This window comes from Stegostoma tigrinum, chromosome 16 (genome assembly GCF_030684315.1).
Source record: "Stegostoma tigrinum isolate sSteTig4 chromosome 16, sSteTig4.hap1, whole genome shotgun sequence".
In the NCBI taxonomy this organism is placed as follows: Eukaryota; Metazoa; Chordata; class Chondrichthyes; order Orectolobiformes; family Stegostomatidae; genus Stegostoma; species Stegostoma tigrinum.
The window spans coordinates 39,515,118-39,540,355 of record NC_081369.1 but is presented as its reverse complement, the minus strand read 5'-3'; the positions used below and the strand labels follow the sequence as shown (position 1 = coordinate 39,540,355).

The 25,238-nt window shown below is 38.4% G+C and overlaps 1 protein-coding gene across 6 annotated transcripts in view; it reads right to left on the bottom strand.

The window, feature by feature from the left end:
- Window positions 1-25,238, bottom strand: part of ankrd11 (ankyrin repeat domain 11) — a 171,110-nt gene that overhangs the window by 41,590 nt on the left and 104,282 nt on the right. For 5 of the 6 annotated variants that reach the window (XM_048546267.2, XM_048546266.2, XM_048546263.2 and 2 more), the window contains 4 exons: window positions 16,069-16,227; window positions 13,590-13,790; window positions 9,295-9,437; window positions 57-204 (listed from right to left, as the gene is read on the bottom strand). In XM_048546267.2, coding sequence (XP_048402224.1) covers window positions 57-204; window positions 9,295-9,437; window positions 13,590-13,790; window positions 16,069-16,227 — 651 coding nt within the window. Of the gene's footprint in view, window positions 1-56; window positions 205-9,294; window positions 9,438-13,589; window positions 13,791-16,068; window positions 16,228-23,902; window positions 23,938-25,238 lie in introns of all 6 variants that reach the window. The other variant, XM_048546265.2, reaches the window with a different exon arrangement.

Genomic DNA, 25,238 nt, shown 5'->3' with positions numbered 1-25,238 from the left:
TGACAAATTATAATCAAGAGACAGATAAGAAACTGCATGTGTTATCTTAGTTTCACCTGTTGAGCTCTCATCACTGGAGCTGCAGGAAGCCTTTCCCAGTAATAGGTTCACCATGGTGGGGGAATTGGCAACTTTGAGTGGTGTCTCTCCTTTCCTGTTACTCTGATGAGGATTCCCTCCATATCTCAACAGCAGCTTCACAACCTGAATAAATCCCAACAGCGTTAATGGGGCAATGGTATAACAATAACTTTGCTCCAAGAATAGATAAATATTCTCTGATGGGGGCTAATGAGCTCTAACTGCTCAAGTGAAAAAGTAGTGATTGTTTTTAAAACTATATTTGATTCAACTGACAGATTATTATGCACTTTTCTGTTGAATTAAACAATGCTGCATCAGAGAAGGTCAGAAACTCTATTGCCAAAAAAAGGTATGCTGTTACGTTTCAGCTATTTGATGAGAGTTATGAGATCAGCACTGACTAACTGAACATATCACAGCCCAGCTTGACACTAACAGCTAGATCAACTAATTCCAGCTACCATTTTAGCATATCTTAGTTTTTTTTTATTAGTTCATAGGATGTGGGTGTTGCTGGCTAGGCCAGCATTTTTGCCCATCCCTAATTGCCCAGAAGATAGTTAAAGGTCAAGCAAATTGTTGTGGGTCTGGAGTTACATGTATTCCAGACCGGGTAAGGATGACAGATTTCCCTCCCTAAAGGGCATTCGTGAACCTGATAGGTTTCTCCTCGACAAGTGACAATGATATAAAGGTCACCATTAGATTCTTATTTCCAGATTTTTTTATTGAATTGAAATTTCACCATTTGCCATGGTGGGATGTGATCCCATGTCCCCAGAACATTATCTGGGTCTCTAGATTAATAATCTAAAGATAATACCACTAGGCAATTGCTATCCTATGTAAAACGAAATACAAATAGAATACAAAATATAAATTCAAAACATTTAAAAACATTTCTTCACTGTTTTTCAAATCTGTGTTGTGGCCCAACCAACAATGAAAAGTTGTATCAAAACTACCAACAGTACAGACACTATAATACTGGGAGGTGAGAACAATCTAGCAACATTACAAGGGAACTGTTGCCTCAACCTTCCCAGTATGATGTAAGCTGTAATTCATTTTCAGATATAAAATATAATTTCCTGCAAGGTTGGGCTTTGTTTTTGAGTCGGTAACCTGTGGGTTTCTGCGTCTTAAGTTAACTATTTATTTGCAAGTATTGCTGTAGCAATGGTAATTTTGTTTAAACGGTTTTTGAGGCCTTGCTTTCCAGTGAATGGGTTTGGGTTCATCAGTAATAGATGGTTTTTTCCATCTTTTACTGTTTAGGAAAACAGGAAGGGAAATAACGGGACCTTGAGGCTTGTTGAAGACTTTGAAAATGTATATGTGCCGGGGAAACAACCAGAGCAAAAAGACAGAAACTTTTGATTTCAGTTTTACTTGAGGTTTTGGCAGTCCTGGGAAATCCTTTGAATATGATGGCGGTGTAGACCAGTGCTCGTGAGAAGCGAAGGTTATAAAATGAGATAACAAAGTGTGGAGCTGGATAAACCCAGCAGGCCAAGCAGCATCTTAGGAGCACAAAAGGTGACGTTTTGGGCCAAGATCCTTCATTAGGTCTCAGCCCAAAACATCAGCTTTTGTGCTCCTAAGATGGTCTGGGCCTGCTGTGTTCATCCAGCTCCACACTTTGTTATCTTGGATCCTCCAGCATCTGCAGTTCCCATTATCTCCAATTATAAAACGAGTTAGGTTACCTCAAAGGGAAGAGTTAGTGTTACTCCCAGATTAGAAGTTTTGGGACAAAACATTGTAGAGGTTATTTAAAGCTGAGTTTATTTAATCTCAGATATAAACATGTCCAGGATGAGGCTGTCTGCAATTCTGGTCTGAAGGTTGAAGTTATAAGTGACTTAACCAAATTTATAGATATAGAGTTTCTGGTGTGAATATTGTACAAGTGCTGTCTTGGGTACTGTATCAGGTGTGTGTTTTACATATCAAGCAAAAATCTGTTCTGTTTTCTTTTCAATTCATAAAACAGTGTTTTGGGATTAATAGCATTCTACTTTTGTTGTGTGAAAATCTTTGAATGTGTATTACAATACATGGTTCTGTTTATTCTATTTTCTCTTCATTTCATTTGTTAATAAACTTCTGTTTTATTGTTAAAGTAAATCTGCAGAATTATATGCTTATGTTTCAGTGAAAGACCACTTCATTAAAATCAAAACAAATTGAAATAAGATCAGAATAGGAGCTCAGATTTGTCTGGAATCTGACGTGTTTGGTGATCATGTTGACCGTAACACTAACCTCAGATTTTTGGTGTTAGTTGACAAATATTACCTCAACTTTCAGACTGCACATCAGGGATTAATCAGAGGGGTTCAAATACATGAACTTAGTACAAGTTTTTTTGGGGAGGCAATGGCCAAGTGGTATTATTGCTGGGCAGTTAATCCAAAGACTCGGGTAACATTCTGGGGACCCAGGTAGAATCCCACCATGGCAGATGTTGGAATTTGAATTCAATAAATATCTGGAATTAAAGAGTCTAATGATGACCATGAATCCATTGTCGATTGTCAGAAAAAACCTATCTGGTTCACTAATGTCCTTTAGGGAAGGAGACTACCATCCTTACCTGGTCTGGCCTACTTGTGACTCCAGGACCACAGCAATGTGGATGACTTTGAACTGCCCTCTGGGCAATTAGGGATGGGCAATAAATGCTGCCGAGCCAACAATGCCTTCATCCTGTAAACGAATAAAAAAAAAGCAAATCTGTTTCTAATTGTTAAAATGCAGCCACACAGGCACATATGACATACCAATGATGAAGGTGTTAGATGTATTGGAAAAATTTCATCATTGGTTTTCAATATTTGTGAGAACAGCATATGCACCTTTGCTGCAAACATGTGTTTTGGATTCCAAGTTTAAATTGAGCATACTTGATTAAGGAGAAAGCAATACAACTGATCAATACACCAGATGACCTTATAGCAAAATCTATTTTTTATGCATATCATAGCCAAGAAACTCTTGAAAATGGTTACACACAATTTGGACAAAATACTTGTTTCATTTATTTGATCATTATTATTTAATTATTTAGTCAAAGTCATCACTGGGGCAATAATATTGCACTGATATCCATTAAGCTGTGGACGGTCAGGAAAAAGAGATATCACATCCGACTGAGACACAGCCTGGAAAGAGTAAATAGCTTAGGGAATTTGGGGGCAGCATGGGAATTCAGTAGAGAGAAGTGGAGGTGCTTTTTGCTTGCTTTTTTGGTTACTGGTCGGTAAATATTTTAACCGGAATAAGCCAAAGCCCAGAATCAGGTACCCAGCACAGAAGAGTAACATAAAAGGAAAACCATTAAGTTCTTGGTTTGTTAATAGCTTCCAAATGCACAATTATAGGTTACTTTCAGATTGATGGTTAAATACTTACAGATTACAGACTGTAAGACCGTTAGGCAATTTTAAAATCACATTTTAAAGACTAAGTAAATAAAACAGCGATCTGGGGCCAGGCAATGTATTGGACATGTGTAACGTGGGACCTGGTGGTCCCCACTGTGGTTGCTCGAGGAACTCCAGCTCAGGGTTGAGAAGTTGAACTTCAAGCACTGCGACACATCAGGGAGAGGGGCAGCTATATGGATGCTGTGATTCAGGAGGCAGTCAAACTTCATAGATTAACTACCTTAAATAGAGTCAGCGGTCAGGGACAGGAGCATGACATGATGAATAAGGGAGGTACAGGGATCCTGGAGGTAGCGCTGAAGGAAACTGGCCCTTATACTTGTCTAACAGGTTTGAGATTCTTGCTACCTGTGTGGAGGAGAGTGGAGCTGTGGGAATGATGAGAAACTGACAGAACCATTCAAGAGGTCAGGGGTGAAAAGAAAAATGTAGTTGTAGTCAGGATATTAGTCAGGGGAACAGATACTGTTCATTGTGACCAGGATCAAGAGTCCCGATGGCTATGTTGCCTACCTTCCACTCATGTTCAGGATATCTCATCTGGGCTGCAATGGAGCTTGCAGTGAGATGAGAAGGATCCAGTTCTTGTGGTCCATGTTGCTACCTGGTTCTGCTAAGGGAATATGAGCAGCTAGGGGCTGAATTAAAACGCAGGGCCAAAATGATCACAATTTTTGGATTACTACCTGAGCCACAAGAGTACTGGGATAGGATCAACAAGGTTAAGGATGTAGTTCAAAGATTGGTGTGGGAGAAACAGGTCTGAATTAATGGGACACTGGCACCAGAAATGGGTAAGGATGGAACTGTTCTGAGAATAGGAAAAGGCTCAGGAATCTAACTTCAGGCACAGAAGATACAGGGACAAGTATGAGAAGGGGGCTAGTCAATGCAGAACTGAGGATGTTGGAGTTAAATGCATGCACTACATGAAACAAGCTTGTAATGCAGATTGAAATTGGCTTGTAGTTTTGTGGGTGTCACAGAGATATGGCTGCATGGAGATAAAGGTTAGGAACTAAATATCAAGAGGACACACATCTTATCGAAAGGACAGACACATCAAGACAGGGAGTGGATGTGCCATCTTAGGAAGAAAGTAATTAAATCAAAAGCAAGAAATGACAGAGTCAGAAGATGTCAAATCAGCGTGGGTAGAATTGTGTAAAGCTTCCGAGCAGTTGTCAGGATGTGGAGCAGAAAGTAAAACAGGAAAGAGAAAAGGCATGCAAGGAAGGCGCTATTAGAATAATCATGGGATACTTCAACATGCAGGTGGACTGGAAAAGTCATGTTGGTTGTGGATCTCAAGAAAAGGAATTTATGGAATGGCTCCAAGACAGGTTTTTAGAGCAGCTCGTTGTAAAGCCAACAAGAGTTTAGCAATTCTGCATGTGGTGATGTGTAATGAGGCAGACTTGATTGGAAGTTGGTGAGGGAACCCTCAAGGGCAGTGACCACAATACGATAGAACACATCCCTCAGTTTGATGTAACAGTATAACAATTGAGTGAAGGTATGTCCAAAGGCAAAAGGGAGCAGTTGGCCAGAGCTGACTGGGAGGGAAGCCAGGCAGGGGAGACAATACAGCAGCAATGGCAGGAGTTTCTGGGGTTAATTCTGGAGGCACAGCAGAAATTCATCCCAAGGAAGAAGAAACATACTAAGGTGAGGTAACTACTGCTGACAAGTGAAGTCAGGGGCAACATAAAAGCAAAAGAAAAAGCATACAATGCGGTGAAGATTAGTGGAAAGGCAGAGGATTTCGAAGCCTTTACAAACCAGCGCAGGACAATTAAAAATGCAATAACTGGGGAGATGACAAAAGATATGGGGAAGCTAGCTATAATATAAAAGAAGATTGCAAGAGTTTTCTGCTGCATATCTAAAAGTTAACTGAGGCAAGCTCGAACATTGGACTGCTAGAAAATGAAGCTGGAGAAATAGTAATGGAGAACAAAGAAATACTAAAGAAACTGAATAGGTACTTAAGCATCAATTTTCATAATTGAAGACACCAGCACCATACCAGAACTGCAAGAGAATCAGGGTTGTGACAATACTATGGCTTTCAAAAGGTATATTTTTCCTGGTCCTTTTTTCAAAAACGAAGAACGGTTGAGACACTTGGGTTCTGAGCGGTCTCTTCCAAGCTGGTAAAGTAAATAGTTTGAGGCACCCTGGGTTTTTGTTTAAAGCAGCATAAATGGGTGCAGTAGAAGCAGCATAATGGGTGCAGTCAGGATTCCACAGAAGCCAGGGTTTAGTCTAGCTTTCAATGGTTGGGGTTTTGAAGTTGGTTATGGAAGCTGCCACAGATCTCTCCCTGCTACAGCAAAGAGCTCGCGTTTTCTCTCTCTCTCTCTCTCTGCTACCAGATTTAGAGATGAATTAAAATTCATTCCAACAAACATATTCAACTGAAACTTTTGTCATCAAAGATAATGATCTAACATGACTGGATAATAGCACAGATAACAACGTACACATGGCCTAGCTTCTCAGCTTGGTCTAATGATTTAGGATATCTTGTAGGCACAGGAGTCATGTTTCCAAAAACATGTATATGTCTCTGATTATTTGCTTGCCCCTCTAATTTTTAGCGTAAAGCAATTTCCCTTTAACTTCATTTTTCAAAGATTTTGAACCCTGGAGTACCACCATTTTGAACCCTTTTCTAGTACGAGATATCAGCATTTACATTTATCCTGATCCAAAACAGGAATAGTCTCTCTTATACTCAAACCAATTTCAAATTTCATAAGTTATACTTTAACCGTCAGAGACAGTGCTGAAAAAAAGACAAGTTTTGTCGAACTTCTTTGTCTTGCGCTTTTCAGGACAACGTGCAAGAAAACCACAAAAGGGAAAAAAAACTCATACTGCATGAGAAGTGCAGGCTGGTTGGCAGGTGGACTTGAAATTGTCAAAGCATTACTGTTAAGGCGGCAAGAGTTAATGATAGTCTGTTACCTACCTGGAACTGTTTCAATTTCAAACACTGGTATAACACCAGGTAAGCAATACATATGGTCCAAATATCGGCCGACTGCATCCAACCCATAATCCGTCAGCTGTTCATAATAAGTAAGGTGCTGACTATACCTATTCAGCCCACAGTCACAAAATTGGCAAGTGTCCAACATTAGATGTCTTTCTACAATTAGAAAACTGTTTTGCTGGACAGTCCAATGCAATCAAAAAAGCAAAATGGCAGTAGTATAGCAGCTCAGCTTGCAGGATCTTCAGCCCCGGAGCCCAAAGCTCATCCATGCTATCCACATTTTACTTTTTATCCTTTCTCTGCATTTTCTTAATGTTTCCATTTATTATCTTACCTTTTTTTAAAAAAAAACTTCTTTGGCAGAAGGCTTCTTCTTCCAGCCTGGGCCCAGTGAAGAGGGTCCCAGCCCAGAGTGCTAGTCTCAATCCGGCACAATGATCTTTTGGTGTGGTGGCCTCATCCTAGAGGGGCAGTCCTCAGATTTGGCAGTCTTCTCCTTGATTAAAGATCTTTGCTTCTTCGGCTGCGACTTCTGGGTATTCTGGCTGCCAGCGTAGAGATGTTATCCAGTCCTGGCTTGGAGGTCTCATCCTAGCGTGGAGATCTTGTATGCTAGCCTACAGTGGCAGTCTCCCATTGTGGCGGCTTTGTCCTGGGGGAGGGGGCAGTCTCAGCTTGGTGTGGCAGTCTCTAGGTGTGGAGGTCTTCTCCCAGCTTGAAACTCTCATCAGCATGGAAGTCTTCTTCAGCAGCAGCTTCCACGTATTCCAGCATTCGTCATCTTAATCAACTTTCCCCAAACTGAAACTGATCTGAGGTGAACTCTGATGTAGTTTTTAACTTTTCTCTTCTTACCTCTGAGTTCTGTCTTTAATACAGAGGCCACACTATGGCAGCTTATAAAAGTTTCCACTTTTTTTTTGTAAAAATAAACATGACAATGAATTGCTATTCTATTCAATGACACCCAATTTAGGACTGTCAGTTGGACTTGCAGTGTGATGCACTTGTGCGTACTCAGAGCTACACAATAACAAAGATCCTGGTCACTTTTAGACAGAAAGACATGTGCCTCCTTGAGCAAAATAAGTGTTGCCCATTCTCTAGTCATTTCTCATGGCAGAATTCCCTAAACAGAGTCAGCCTGCCTGGTTTGAATTTAAAAGATGACTAACAGTTATCTGTCAATCACCTTTAACTGGTGTATCCTCAATGGTAATGCCTCTACCAAAGTCTGCTCGCCAACCAGTGTGTTCTCATGCAACACAAATGCTGATTTTCTCTTAAATTGTTACTTGGGCAAATGGTCCTGAAAGTACAAAAGACAAAACACTTGAACAAAATATGTTCTCTTTTTAGTACCACTGGTATAAAAGTATGGATGTTTTGATTCAGTTATATGGGTACAAGTGAAGCAACATTTGGAAGATATGTGCATTGCTAATCTCCTAGTTTAAGACAGTACATTGTTAAGGCAGTGTTAGAAATGATTCTGAGAAGGCCCATTTGACCAATTTGTGGGATAAGGGGGGTTATCTAATGAGGAAAAGTTGGGCCCGTTTTCAATTGAGTTTAGAACTTACCTTATTCAAACATGTAAAATCCAAAGGGTTTTGGTAGGATGACTGATGGAAGGCTGTTTCCCCTTGTGCTGACATTGAAATCAGGGGCATAAATTAAAAATCAGAGACCCTTCATTTAAGGCAGAAATGAGAACAATTAGATTTTTTTTCCTCAGAGTTTATATCAGTTAGATCTCTGGCCTGGAAACCAGTTGAGACGGGGTCGTTGACTATAGAGCACAAGTAAATAGATTCTTGACTAACAAAAGGATTCAACGATATCTGGGGTAACCAGGAAAGTGAAGCTGAGGCCACAATCTAATTAGCCCTGATAGTACTGAACGTTAAAAAGCTCAAGGCGACAAATGGTCTACCTCTGCTTACACATGCATAATATTTTGTACATAATTTCAAAATTATGAGAAGATCTATACATTTCATGTCCTAAAGTAAGAACCCATGACGACAGAGTCATTCACAACCCACAAATATCCCAAAATGTCTCAAAGCTAATTAAGTACTTTTGTGAAATGTAGCTATGTAACATTGTAATATTAGTAATAACATAATTATTAGAAAGTCTGTTTCAGTGATATTGGTTGACAAATAGTTATCAGTGAAGACAGTGGGAGATTTTCCCTCTTTTACATCCTCCTAAGGGAATATAAAATGGTACCTATTCTACATGCCATCTGAAAGACGGTATCTTTTGACAGTGCAGAATTCCCTCAGTACTCAACAGAATGTGATGAAACTACGTTTTGCAATTTTTTGTTTAGCAGCAAGACTTGAATTCGCAACTTTCTGACTTGGAGATAAATGCACTCATCGAGTCACACCAACAGTGCTTTATGCTCCATTGATGTAATCCAAGAGGTAGTACTTACATTAAGCAACTGATGAACAAAAACAAAGATGTTTGGTGTCCTACAAAAACACCACTAAGAATATCCCACAAATAACAGCTTACAAAAACTGTCAACTGGTATGCACATTCTATTGCAGGATCAAGTGAGCAGATGCACATAGTTTACTAAGTTTCAAGTGCAAAGATGAAGGAGTTCTTCTTGGGAAATACCATCTTTTCTAGCAATGGAATTACGACAGTCAGTACTCCATTGTGAGCAACCAATATATTAAGTAATTTCAAGGAACAAAGCTTTAAACACAGGAATTATCAACTGGAACAGACCTTGCGATGACCATTATTAGCTGCATCATGAAGAGGTGTGTCATCATCCAGGCCTTTTGTGTTGACTTCAGCACCTGCTGCGAGAAGTTGCTTAGCAACATCATAGTAACCTCTATTACATGCTTCATGGAGTGCCGTCCATCCTGAAGAAATAATCAAAAGCAAGTTAAATATATCAATAATTTTACTTGTTAATGTACATAAAGCACAAGATGCAAACTGAATGCATAGTTTGAGTATAATGACCATTGTAATGAGAATCACTTTTCTGAACAACAAAATACAGTTCTACAGAAGCAAAACTGAAAGTAATATTACAAGAACGCATTAAAAATATTAATTTACAATGTCATCTGCTGGAAACACAAAATCATAGAATCCCTACAGCGTGGAAACAGGCCATTTGACCCAATTAGTTCACAGTGATTTTCTGAGGAGCATCCCACCCAGACTTACCCTGCACCCTATCCCTGTAACCCTGCATTTCTGTGGCTTATCCACCTAAACATCCTTGGGCACTATGGGCAATTTAGTATGGCCAATCCATCTAAACGTAGTGTTCAGGGGTGTGTGGGTTATCGGGGTATGGGTCTGGGTGGGATGCTTCAAGGAGCAGCATGCACTTGTTGTGCTGAAGGGCCTGTTTCCACACTGTAGGGAATCTAATCTAATCTAAACTGCACATCTGTGGTCTGTGAGAGGAAACTAGAGTAAACCCACGCTGACACAGGGACAAATGTGCAAACTCCAGTCACCTGATGCTCGAATTGAGCCTGGGTTCCTGACATCGTGAGGCCACAGTGCTAACTGGTGAGCCACTGTGCCACCCTATGGACGCATTGAAATGAACACTTCCAAGGCAAAGATCAGTGAGCTACTGATAAAATGTTGCATTTGTCAAAAACAAACTTTTTTTGGAAGTGCACTATACAGAGGTCTCAGAAAGAGCTCGTTTAATCCAACTTTTGGGAATAGAACTGACTAATGGTACTTGATTGAAACAGAGCTTCTCATGGACATTTAGATGAAACCGCTAAAACAGCTACTGACCAAGACTAAGCAGCCCAGCTTGGCTACATCAGCTGTGATTAGTGGGCTTCAAGTGGCTTAGATATATAGCGCTTAGACTGGCTAATGCCTGACCAGTTTCTTTGGTCAGCATGGGAACTGTGGGGCCAGGCCATTGGATTGGATTGAGCCATGCTTGCAGAACAGGAGAGTCTTAGGTTGGTAACTTCTCTACACAAGACTTGGCCAGCAAAGAACAGGTCTCTGTGGCCTGAAGCTTTTTGGAACAGAGGAAATAGCATGATTTTAATGATGGCCATGTAAATGGTGATCGACCATGTCAAACTAGGATCAGAGGGCATTTTGCCTCATCGCCAATCTCTTCAAGTCACCACAGAAGTCTGATACAAGAGATGTCTTTGGAGGACATTGACATATTTTGCTTCTATTGTTAGTACCTATGCTGGGGAAGGAGAATTAAATTCTTAGACTCTATTTTTCCATCTTTCTTCATACTAATTGGCTGTCACTGCTGGCACTGTTCCATAATGATGTAGGTTTAGCATTGATGAAGTGATTCTCTTCATTTGAGATAACAAGCTGTAGGGCTGGATGAACACAGCAGGCCAAACAGCATCAGAGGAGCAGGGAAGCTGACGTTTCGGGTCTGGACCCTACTTCAGAAACAAAGAAGGGTCCAGACCCAAAAGGTCAGCTTTCCTGCTCCTCTGATGCTGCTCGGCTTGCTGTGTTCATCCAGCTCTACACCTTGTTATCTCAGATTCTCCAGCATTGGTAGCTCCTACTATCTCTAATTCTCTTTATTTATTTGTTACATATAAGCAATTGTACCACAGCAAATTTCTGCAATAACAATAATTATTATGAGTATTTTGAACAGACAATTTGGCCTGCTGGCTAAAAGGAAAACAGCCTTAACGCACTCTCAATCCTCCCCTTTCTTTGAAATTTCTCTCAAAGCTGAACTATTAGTGATGATTTGAATGTCCAACAAAAGTTTTCTTTACTGCAACCAAAGAGTTCCCAAGAGAACATTCCAAATCAACTCTGGTCTTTCCAAGAGATTTACCCAGCTTAAAACTGCAGACTGGTTACTTGAATAAGAAACTTCAATACCAACAGCTACTGGGTGAAAAGTGGTCCTTCTGAGTAAATCCTCTGCACAATCCAAGAATAACGTTTCTTTCCTGACTGGCCAAGTTTTAAGATCTGATAGCCTTGTAGAGTTTAGCAGTCTACTTTTTTCACTTGGGAGATTTTGCGTATTGTTTTTGCATTAGTGGGTGGTTGAATATTTTTACATTTTTAAACTTTGCTTTAATAATTTCTTTATTTGACCAAAATCTGAGAAATAAAAGAAACTTACTTTTTAAAGAAAGGAACCTGACTGGCTTGCTTTTTACACTAAGTTATACACAAGGAAATATATTTTTGTGTGTATAAATTAAAATGACAAGCTCTGTTTCCTTTTAAATTCAAACAGCTACAACCATCTCAGGAGTGGAGATGAGAGAGGAGTTTGTTCATTCCTCCTGACTTGGACCTAACAGTTAGCTCAATCAACAACACCTGGCCTTTTATTAGGCACTTTAAGCCCTCAGAGCTGAAACAATGAGTTCAACAATTTCAGACTGTAAACTCTGCCTGCATTTCGTTCCCATTTTAGGTTTGGCTTGTTTTACTTGTTTCTGCTTTTGAACAAGAAATATTCATTATTCTGTCATTCATGCTTCCTCGATACACATCTTTTGCACTTACAGCAGCACCAACTTTCTTCACCTCTAATTCTCTATTCTTCCTTTCCCAGCACCCCCCACTTTTACTGCTTAAAATGTATTCCATCTCTAATATAATGTTCTGTTCAACTGCATTTGTCTCTCCCTAGACAAGCATGAAGTAATTAAAATATAGATTACTCATATGAATGCTAATATGCGTTTTCTGGCATTTTACTTTCAAAATATAATTGTAGTTCATTCCCATTTTCTGTACATATCGTCTCTGACAATTGCCTCGAGCTAACAAAATTCATATGCATAGTTAAACTGTCAAATTAGTTCCTGACAGTAACGTTTGTCAATAGCTCATTTGACAAATGTATGCTTACCTCACGCTGTCACGATGTAGTGCTGTGGATACAGATTTTTCCCTTTTAGCATGGTATTTTATTGAAACAGTCTATTAAAACACAGTCAGCACTTTGAAGGTTTCTTTCAAACATACTTTCATCTTTTTGGACCTTGTTAACGCTTATTTTTAAAATACGACATGTTGCTGCTCTTTAAAAGCCACAACTCAATTTTGCACATGCATCCTGTATTCCACATGGTGATAGTATTGCCCACAAACACCACCTTTAGCATTAGAAGTGTTGCCTGCTTCTCAGGCGAAATCCAAAGAGAATATTTAAAATAAAATGAAAGGATTCTATACTTGCTCAAATCAAAGCAAAATATGAAAGATCTGAAAGAGAATCAGAGAATGCTGGAGAAACTCAACAGATTCTGCAACATCTGTGGACAGACAAACAAGAGTTAACATTTCAAATCAAAAAGATCTTTGTCAGGACTGGTCACTTCTGTATGAACTATTCAGTTTTAATTGCTATACTCTCTCAATGGATTATCCTACCGCACCTCACTTTAAATGTTCCAGTTTTACGGGTTCTGGTCCAATAAAGTGTGGAGTACAGAAATGATTATCTGTACAGTAGAAATAAATCAGGCAGCTAACATTAAAACAAAACCAAAATATTGATGTTGGAAATCTGAAGTAAAAACAGGTAAGTGCTGGAGAACCTCAGCAGATCCAGCTTCATCTGTGAGGAAATAAAGAGTTACGTTGATAGAATTTCTGTTTCCATCCAGAACTTTCAGGGTTCCAAACATTTGCATCAAATCTCCTCCTACCCTCTCATGGGTATTTACCCCATCACCACAAATACATTCATGTAACTGAAGTATCTCATCCCTGAAATCATTCTCGTAAATCACCATTAAAGTTTCTTTTCTTCCCGAAATTCACAGCCAGAATTTCTCTCAGTATTCCAAATGAGCCTGAAAAAGTGTCTCCCAAAGGTGAAAGGAAGAGTCATAAAATTGGTGTATAAGAACATATTTTCCTCTATCTATCCTTTCTCCTACTATGGCTTAGAAACATAGGAATGATAAGCAGATTGCAATTTGCTGCAATACAATTCAGTGCAAAATTTTTTGCTTACATTAAGGATTCCAAATTAAACAAACTGCCCATTTTAGTTACATTACCTGCAAAGTCTTTCACATTTACATCTGCACCTTCACTAATAAGTTCTTTAATCCGCCGTGCATCTCCCCGGATGGCAGCTCTGTGAAGTCGTGTCTCACCACGCTCATTCCTTTTATTTACTTTGTCTTTGGTTTTGGAGGCAGAACTTGGTGTTCTCTTTTGTCCAAGAATCGACTGTGAGGGATGCTTTGGAGTACGATCTGTGCAAAACATAACTATTTGATTATCTGTAAGCTAGCCATAATAAAAGAGTTATCAACTCATTTTGATCCCTTGGACAAAGAAGAAAAATGTGGTTACCCAATTTAGTTAGTTGAAAGTTTCTTCAAACTTTTGGGCTGAATAATGAATTCTACTTTTATAAACACTTTGATTAGGTATATTTAGGCCTGATACAATAAGTACAGAGCAACAAAATACATCATTGACCACAGTGTAATGGGCAAACTTCATTCTATTTTATGGCAGAGATATTTTTAATAGGAAAGCTGAGATTGAGCAATGATAACCACTTTGAAAGCAAGTGGGCAGTGCCAAAGCCACAACAAGGATGCAAACAAGGAAACCATAATAAATCATGAACGAATTCAATAAGCTTTCAATATAATTGTGAGAGATCCTTCCAAAGAAAAGCACAAAGAGACTACAGCTTCTTGGGAAAACAGCAGAGATCAGAAGTTCCTTGATGTTCAAACTTTTGAGTCATTTGGCTGTCCAGCATGGATGTGACATTGTTAAACACCAAAATCCAGAAATAGACAAGCACTCAAATTTTGAAGCAGGTGCAGTTGTCACAAACCACTCAAGCAGAAAACACAAGACGAAATACATGTATGCATGGAAAACAAAGAATCAGCTGTATACCAGGTGGATACTGAATAGGAGATAATGACCTGACAAGTGATAACAGGATAAGACAGAACAAGGCACAAATACTGAAATGAAATAAAGGTGAACCGTGCAAGATGCAGAGAAAGCATGCACACTGAGTAGATTTTCGAAGTTGGAGAAAACAAAGAGCTAGCAGCAAAGAAGCTAAGTGGTACAGTGATTGGAACTGGGGAAAAATTGGGAAGCTATATTTTAAGCAGTAAAATTGCTTCTTTATAATTCACACAAGCAAAGAACCCTCAACCTGTTTCCCCAGGATCTCCAAGATAAAAGGGAGTAAAGATTAGCACTGGAGTAGTTTGTCAATTTCAAAGTATGGTCACTGACAAATATCAAGAACAACAATGAGGTACTGCTCCTGCAATTTACTGTGAGCTTTTCTGGATTAGTATAGAAGACTAAAGAAAATTAGAAATTAGGAAGGAGATCCAAAGTGACAGGGAGGGAGTTTAGGATCACACTCGTGAACAGAGTGGAGAGGATCAGCAAAGTAATAGTCTAATCATTGTTTTGTCTGAACCAATAAAGAGGAGTCTACATGTGTCCAATTTTGGGCCCCACATCTCAGAAAGGACATACTAGCCCTGGAGCGTGTCCAGCGGAGATTCACATGGATGATCCCTGGAATGGTAAGTTTGGCGTATGACGAACGGCTAAGGATCTTAGGATTGTACTCATTAGAGTTTAGATGGTTGAGGGGAGATCTAACAGAAACTTACAAGATAATGTATGGTTTAGAAGGGGTGGATGCTAGGAAGTTGTTTCCGTTAGGCGGGGAGACTAGGACCCATGGGCACAGCCTTAAAATTAGAGGGCGTAAATTTAAAACTGAAATGAGACGACATTTCTTCAGCCAGAGAGCGGTGGGCTTGTGGAATTCATTGCCGCAGAGTGCAGCGGAGGCCGGGACGTTGGATGCCTTCAAGGCAGAGATTGACAAATTCTTGATCGCAAAAGGAATCAAGGACTACGGGGAGTGTGCAGGGAAGTGGTGTTGAAATGCCCAGCCATGATTTAAATGGTGGAGTGGACTTGATCGGCCGAATGGCCTACTTCCACTCCTATGTCTTATGGTCTTATAAACAGTGAATGCAATATAGTATGCCAGACAAACAGCAACTGAATCACTTCCCTACTTAGAAAGTGTCTTTGGGTCCCTGCAAGTAGTTTGGAGGGAGTCAATGGTATTTGTATCTACTGTGCTTGTATGAGGACAATGATGAATTGTTTGCTATATCTGACATTTCAACTTTGCACTTTACAATGTTGCATCTTGCAGTGTATTTACAGTATTATTTTCCTTTTGGTTGATTTTGGCATCTCCAGATGATATAGTGCATTGTAAACATCACTGTTGAACGTCTATACAATCAAATTATTAGCAACTAAAAAAGTGTTTCCAAAATAGAATTCCTGTGGTTCCAAGGCTTTTAAGTACATGACCACCATCTGAAGTTTGGCTATTTAAATGAGACAAAAAGCAATTTTAAACTTAAGATGAGTAATATAAAAGAAGCAACTAGATACAACATTCTGCTGCCACCCTCCACCACCCTTGCCAAACACCCACTAAAAGGAGATCCAAACCTGGACTGTTTGTTGATTCCTCTGCTGTCATTTGCATCAGCAAAGCAACTTGTTGTCGTTCTGAAAGTGGACAGCCAGCTCTTATTCCTGCTCCAAACAATCCAGATTTTCTGACTCCAGCCTCCTTTTTCACTCGTTTCCGCTCTGGACCTTGCTTTTCTGCAAGCAAAGTTGAAAAGAAAATAATTTTATTTGAAGGTGAGATGTTTATTGCTACAGAAAATATGCGAAAACACCTCAAGTACACTTATACTTCTTCAGTATTTAGACTTTTTCTGTCTCCTGATGGGAGTCACTTGCCTTGGACTGCCCTTCATTTGTGGACATGAACACTAAGTGTTTCTAAAGATTATTTGACAATGTTGAATAATATACCTGGGCCTTGTCCTTTATCCACATGTACACATTTCTTGTAGATTATGAACAGGACAGCTATCAGTATTGTGGACAAGGCTGATTTTTATTTCTTCCGTCCTTACCAACTGTATGCTGTATTGACCAGAGTTTGGCTTACAAGCCATCGTTACTATTTATATTCCTGGTATTCTACAATATTAAATATCACACAGTAATCCTTGGCTAGCAAAAATTGGAGAAAATTTTGGAATGTAAATTCGTAAAATCCAACAAAGCTCTGAAATCTCATGATACAAAAAAAATTGATTTACTCATTACAAAATTGATTATGGAGACCATTACAAAGCAAAATCAATTGCTTTCCAATTCCATTAAGAAGAAAAAAAAACTTATCACACAGTGATGGATAACAGTCTTGAAATCATGTTGCACTGAGGCATCATGGAATCCCTAGAGTGTGGAAGCAAGCCATTCTGCCCATCGAGTCCACACCCACCCTCTGAAGAACATTCTGCCCAGACCCACCCCCTACCCATCCCTGTCATCCAAAGACAGATGAATTATCTCTAACTCTAATCAATGGCCTACCCCTGATTGCAAGTGTATCATTAGAGGGTGCTTTTTTTTTCCAATTCCCAGCTAAATTTAGTTCTCCGATTCAAAATTCTTCATCGATACATGAAGCATTAATGAAATTACTGGTTAATCCCTTGGCACCAAATTTAGGGAATGATGGTAATAGGTTTAATGAGCAGGTAAGTACAAGCATGGGTTCTCAGTGCAAAAACCCATTCTTTTAATAAAATTCAGGCATTATGTATTTACAGTTAAATAGGAAAAGATATAGCAATTTGGAAATCACCAAGTTGAGTTAGCTGAAACATAGTAGTCCTGCTATAGTAAACGAAGAACTGAGAGACGGACAACTTAGATGTTGCAACATGATCACAGACAGCAAGCTATCACCAACATCAGTTTAACAGATTGCTCATTATGAGTGTAGATAAGAGGAATGGAAAACAAAACTGTCCTGACATATATAAAATTATTCATCTAACCATTAAAGGTTAGATTCAATAGGAAATTAAGAATGAAATTCAACTACCTGAATCAGTGCATAACAATGAGCCGGTAAAAATTAAGATAACAATACTGAATCTACAGACATGTACAATTTTAAATATTCGAATTACAAGAATGATTTTATTATTTGTCAAGTTTACACATGGGAACTGACAATAAATTGTAATACATTTTACTCAGTCAAGTGGGAGAAGAATAAGACTGAATGCATTTGCCTAAGAATAGGTGATTTTGCTTTCCTAATTTAGTAGAGTTGAAACTATATGCTATCAGTGCATTTTCAAAGATTGATCACACATCTGAAGATGAATTTCCAGCTGGGAATTAGCATATTACAATCTGGTACCACGATCATCAATAATTTTTGTTAAACAGAGAAGATTTCAATAGGCAAGGAAGTGACCATGGATTCCAACAACAGCTTTTCCCAGAAAAGTGGTCATGGAGGACAGAACTCCACTGACAAAATGTCCAGCAGTTATCAATCTAAAATTACTTTATTTAAGAGAAAGCACATGAATAAACAGAAAAACAACAGCATCAGAAACTCCAGAAATTCAATCTGCAGTGTAGATCAATGGAATATATTGTTACTCTGCATCGTTTGACACGAAGAATAATTTATAAGAACTGATCTAATAATTACAGAAGTACATGGAACAGGTGGTTAAGTGGCTCATCATGTTTGTCTCTGATCTTTGAAGAACAAACCAATGAGTATCACAACTTGGTACTACTTCCATTTTTAAATATATATCCAACGCATTTTAAAACAATACTATATGTGCCTATCACTCTTTTACATAGTAGATTCCAGAGCACAATCTTTTGCATTAAAAAAAACTTATCCCCTCTGATTATTTTGGAAATGAACTTAAACTGCTTTAATCTGCTCTTTGGTCCCCGGCTCATGGAAAGCTTCTCCTTATTTATTCCATCAAGATCCCAGATAATTTTTAACATCTATTAATCCTGTGCTTTACAGAAAACAATCTAATCTCCACAACTCTCACCTAAAAGTCATTCATTTTTTATAACAGTTTGTTCCAACCAAAGTGAATCACTTCTTAAGTTTCCTACTTATTAATCCAAGAAATGTAATAAAAAATTGCAACATGTGCAATCACAAGTAACTGTCATGCCTCACTGGGGCAATATGCTGGAAATCAAGCTTCACCATTCCGACAGTCATCACAAATACAAATGTTCGATTATCCACAGAACTGCCTAATTTTACCCAATAGTCTAATTTAGGTTAAAAGAATACGCACATCGGATTTTTCATTGTTTACAATGAATAGTTATTCTGTATCAAACTGTTTTTAAACAACTGCATGAAAGTCACTCGAATTGCTAGAAATTCACATAAACTTCAAATCTAACCATTTTCAAAATTCCATTCACATAAACAAGATACATAAAAAGACAAGGATAGAAAAAGTAGAGATTGGAAACACCAATCTAGATCACAAGAGTTGATGAATTGTTTTCTTTCATTCCTTCCACTTCTTTTCAGTTTGTTGCTGATGAGGAGATGAGGTTGTTTTCACACCAACGCTGTCTTTCATTCACTGGTTGAGAATTTGCCCTTTTCAGGTTCTCTGAAGGCGGCTTCCCCCTTTCTCCTTTCAACAAAATGATTTGCAGAGAGCAGTTTATAAAGAAAGTGATGAGAACAACTACTTGGAGATTTTCTGTCACTTCTCCCCACTCCACACAAGAGGGAGAGATTGGGATTCTTCCACTTTACAGGCTAGAAGTTTCTTTTGACCACATGCTCAGCTGTAACCATTTGCACAAGAACACAAATAAAAGATTTGTTTTACAAAAATCAACCTTTCAGATTTGATAATGACACCCCTTCTGAGCAGGTCCACAACTTAAGACATTCTAGCCCAGAGGTAGGAGCATAACTAGTGCACTTCAGGAGCCCTACATCAAATGGATGTTACCATATTGAGACCGCAACAATCGGGCAATTGAAAAACCAAGTCAGGGAACTATCTCTGGCAAAACATTCAAACACATACACAATTACAAGGGATCACCAACAAGACTGAAGAAAATGCTCACTTCAGTCCTAAATGGTCTACTCTGCATCCTGAGACCATGTTCCCAACTTCCCGGTCAGGGAAAACAACATCCCCGCATCCAGTTTGTCAGCCTCATCAGAACTTTCTATGTTTCAACAATTTCTGATTTATTCTGCCAAACACCTGTAAATACAGAGCCAATCAACCCAATATGACACACCTGCCATCCAAGGAATTAGACAGTAAATCTTCACTGAACTCCCTCAACGGCAAGTATTCTTTTCTTGAACAAATTGAAACTCCTCACAACAGTCCAGGTGTGGTCCCATCAAAGCCCCTCACAACTGCAGCAAGCAATCCTTGCTTCTGTACTCAAATCCCCTTGCAATGGAGGTCAAAACATTTATCTTCCCAATTGAATAACCTGTTTTCAATGACTGGTGTAGAAGGAACGCAGGTCCCTTGTAAAGCAAATTTCCCCGATTTATCACTATTTAAGTAATACTGTAATTCTGTTTTTCCTACTGAAGTGGATAACTTCACACTTAGCCACGTTATACTACATCTGATGTGCTTTTGCCCACTTGCTCAGTTTATCTAAATCACCCTGAAGCCTCTTTACTTCCTCACTACTCAATTTCTCCTAGTTTTGTTAGTCATCAAGCTTGGAAATGTTAGATTTAATCCTCTCATCTAAATAGCTGATATTTACTGTGAATAGTTAGGTCCGAAGCATTGATCACTGTCACACCCATGAGTCACCACCTTTCACTTCAAAAAAGATTAACTCATTCCGACACTATCCAATTTTCAAATCCAGTCCTATTTGCTTTAATCTAACACTAACTTCTTCATAAAAGCTTTCTGAAATTCTAAATACAACACATTCACTAGCTCTCCCTATTACTAACTTCCTCAAATAACACCAAGTTTTTTAAACACAATTTCTCTTTCATAAATCCTTGCTGATTTTGTGCAATGCTGAGTATATTTTCTCAGTGTCCTGTTATTGCATTCTTTAGGGAGACTCAGGCCTGCTGCTGACATTTGATGAACCGTTTTGTAATTCCTTGTTTTCTCCTTTCCTTCTTTTTGAAGTAGCAGGGTTACAAGTCTGCAGGGACTGTTCCACAATCTCTGGATTTGGAAGATGTCAACCAATATATTGACTACCTCCATGGCCACTTTCTTTGTCATCACAGTGCTGTATGGTTATTCTACTTTCCAAAGAACAGGATAACACCATATAGTACCATTTAGTACCAAAATTATTTGTCCATTATAGCTAGACACCTACAGCAATTAAGCCTCAGGTAAAAGCTCCAGTCAAGTTGCCAATGCTTAAGAAGGATTTTTTTTTGCAGACTGGGGAGAAACTAGTTACTTTAGTGGGTCATCACCTGAGCACATGGAGGTTATTCACCAGCTACAAGGCTCAATTAGGAATATGTTGAAATACCCACCATTTTCTTGGATGGTGACAGTAGCAACAATAGTACAGAAGCTCAACACTCACCAAGGTCAAGTAGTTTAATGTTTAACACCCGAGCAACAGTTAAACCAATATCAACGCTTTCCAAAAGCACACATATTGGCCACTAACATCTTTATCATGGTAGGGGAAGATATTGAACATGACTAAGATTCATATAAGCCAACACAAATACCAATTGCTCACTATTAAGGATCAGATACAGTATTTCACCCAACATTTTGGCAGTTTCCATTCCACAATAGATCAGGTAAAGTCAAGTCACCGTAGTCCTACTGGACCATAAGCTATTCTCTCATGAAATTAAGGGAAGTTTGATTATATAGAAAAAGGGGTGATTGTACAGTAAAAAGAAAAAAAAGTGGGAAAAAGTAAAATAGGAAAGACGTTATGAATTAGGTTATACAGGCATTGTCACTGCTTGAGCTTATGAATTAAAAACAAGTCAGATTTCCAACCTTGTGTATATAATGCAAAATTATAAATTGCAGTGCATCAAATGTAGATTTCTTGAAAAATCAATACATGAAGCATTTGATACCATGTGCATATAAAGCAGCATGAAAAATTCTGTTTTCAGATTTCTACTTCTGCCAATGTATTAACAGCAATGTTAATTTTAATAGCTAAAATGTAGCAAACAAAACAGGCACTTTAAGATTACTGAAAACATTCTAGATATTTTCTAATCCATCTGTTTAAAGATGTTATTATACACCTCTGGAACAGGTAGGACTTGAATCCGGGCTGCCCAGTCCAGGGGCATGGATGTGGCCACTGTGCCACAAGCCACAATCATCAGGGACATCATGAGCAACAATACATATATAGCCGGGGTGTCGGTTAGCTCATTTGGCTGGGTGGCTGGTTTGTAGTGTAGCCCGAACAGCATGGGCTTAATTCTCACATTGGCTGAGGGTATCCTTAAGGGCCCTGCTTCTCAACCTCTTCCCCCAGCCTGACATTGCTCTCTTTCTTTCTGCTTTTCTCTTGGCACCTTACAAATAGGATTTTCAAAAAGGATTTTAAAAAGCACATTTATTGCCTTTTCTTCGGCTATCCCCTCTCATTCAAAGACATCAACACAGTTGATTAAGTATAATCTTTCAGAATCTGTTCTGACTTATCATGATTAGCAAACTTTCATTTATAGTGATCTTTATTCTAAGTATTTACTAACTTCATTCTTAATTACTGATTCTAGCAGCTTAACAATAACTGAATAAGTCACCATTTCTAAAAACTTTTCTGACTATCTTGGCGTTCAGTTTTGAAGGAGGTTATCACATTTGCACTTTTTCAATCCTCTGAGCAATAGTCTCTTCCATGAGAATTAGGAAAATTATAGTCCAAAAATGTCCTGTTTCATTATGACTCCAAAATTTTTTAATGTCTAATTTGCTGATCCAAGTTTGCTTGAGTTATTTAATTACATTTCATTAAAAAACTGCCTCCACCATCTGTTTTCTACATTCATTTTTGGTAAATTTGTGATCCTAAAATCCAGCTTCTCTATGAAAATTGAGCAACGTGTCAAAGCCTTACACAAAAGATAGCCTCCATCTCTTTGCAGTCAAACTTTGACTATCTTACGAACACTATTTTCCCATTACACAAAGTCTTTTTTACTCTCCTGTATTTTAAGATGTTTCTTGCCCTTTTGCCTCTCACATTATTAATACAAGCATGGTTTAAAATTTGACTGAATGGACCTTTTCGTCAATGAAGTGACAGCTCTTCAAGCATTTTTTCCTTCATGCAATGTGTTTTGAAACCTAACCTTCCAACTCCTGATTAAATACTTTCCCACTGCTGATCTGCAGTTCTAATCACCAAATATTTCATCCACTTAATTTGACAAAGATCACTGCTCCTTCTTGTTATGGGCTTAGCAGTAACATCTCTGTCCTTTCCTTTTATGGACAGTAAGATGAAGGTGTTGTTTATTCCATACTGTGAGATATGAACTCCAAAATGTGAGGTTGTCTTAAGTCTACTCATTCTGTTGTGATTAAACTGTAATTTATAGGTTGACTGCAAGGGTACAAATGATCAAAGAGGACAGTAGTGTACATTCCAGGAGTCCAATTAACAGCTGTACAATATTGAAATGAATATTTAGTCAATTATATTCCATACATGTCTGTGTTGCATTATATTGAAGAAATTTTATGCATTATATTTACAAATATATAGCCAAACTAAAATATTTTAGATGCTTTGTGATACACAACATTGCTTTTACATTTTGTGTAGCCAAACACAAAACTGATTTTTGAGGGAATCAAATTCCAAGAAAGACAATAAAAGAGTGTAAGGTACAAATCTTGATGGATTCAAAACTCTCATACAGATAGAAGAGAAATATATCTTGCATTGGATTCCTGGACATACTCTGCCTCAATGTTACATGAGCAGGTGAAAATCCCTCATACTCATTATCATCAATTTGCACCTGTACAATGAGGAGATTGAGAAGTTAAAATGTTACCAAAATCAAAGTTGAACCTAAAGTCACATCACCAATGGATCTGAGACACAAAAACAAGGAAAGTTATTCTGAACTCTTATCTAAGCCAATTATCCAGAACAGCTGCATCACGCATTTCAAAATGTCAACAATACAATGAAAAGGGATATCATGCAACATTATAGACTTTCTATTCTTGAAGAAATAGCTAATCAATGCAAATCGTGGAGTTCAATTGTCTGTAGGCACACTGGACTTTTTGGTAGCAGGATCATCACAGATTTCAACTACCAAACTTTACCACAAAGACAAGTTATTAGGAATATTGAGGCTTCAACAACATTTTTAATGACTCACTTTAAAACTAAACATTAGCGACTTTAATTGCCTCTTTCTTACCTGAGAATTTCCTTCCCAATGCAGTCTGCAAAAACCTGTTGGAGAAAGTATACACTGAGGAACAGAGTAGACACTCCAATCACACAGGGAGCAAACTGCACTGTAAACCAAGCAGAAAGCTAGATTTCATTGCAGAAAAAGCATCTGCAGCTTTGATGACAAATTTCTTAAAATATTGTCCGGACAACAAGCATAAAAACATGCAGGTCTCATGTCACCACTATGATATATTAAAAATTTAGGAATACAGTTTACTGTAATTTCGCCTTCAAATTTATCTCATTAGAACCATACTGCAGTGCCTCCCCTAACTAAGCCATAAACAGAGCAGATTGAGCACTTCTACTGCCTTCATGATGCTTCTGAATTTGATAAATAGAAATTTAATTCAAATAAAACCTGTGGATAGCTGTCAAACTCAGTGTGACTGGGTGAGTAAACTAATACAAACATGCTTTCCTTTTTTTCCATACAGGGGACAACATAAAACCATTATACATTTCCACCACAAGAAATTCTATTGGCATGTTTTTAGTTTCATCAAGACAGTGACCAAACTGAGTGATGAATATATGATTGTAGCAACCCGAATGGATAGAAAATCACAAACGTAAATAGGTTTTTGAATCTCCATGTTAATAAATGACAGTGATATGAAGTATTTGGAAAGAAAATCCCATCTCTGTTCCTGAGAGAGAGTAGGAAACAATATTAGGCTCAACTCTCATCGCATACCAGTACGAACTTGTACATAGGCCCACGTGTAACTCAAAGGAATCTTCATTGATTAGCTACCTCCTGTCACATGGTTTTAAGTAAGCGAAGCACAGAATTGGTGAATCAAATAGGCAACTCTTTTTTAAAAAAAATACACACACACACCAGTTATGTATTTGGAAACAACATATTGCAGCATCTGCATCTTCATGAGTATTTCTATTCTCAGTAACAAATTATTTGTCCTAGCGCAAGTAACTGAAGGTGGATGTGGCAAGGGGGTCACATTTTCCCTGAAATTCCCACCCCAAATGCCATGGGTCTGTAGCTGTTGATTCCTTTTCCAAGGTAATCTGAAAGGAAACATGGAAACAGAAAAGCAAAAGACAGTTATGTGGAGAGAGATAAAAGTCTGAAAAAAGGTGGAGAGAAAGAGAAATAAAATGAAAACATGAGAAAATTATCACATTCTCCATTTTTTGAGAGTGCCATAGGAAATGATCTTTTTCAAATCCTCAAATGTCTTTGTTTGCCGTTTTTCTCTCCCCCTCCACCCCCCAACCAAATCAGTCCAATTGTAAAGACCATGCCTTTATGTTTTACTTTGTGCACAGGACTG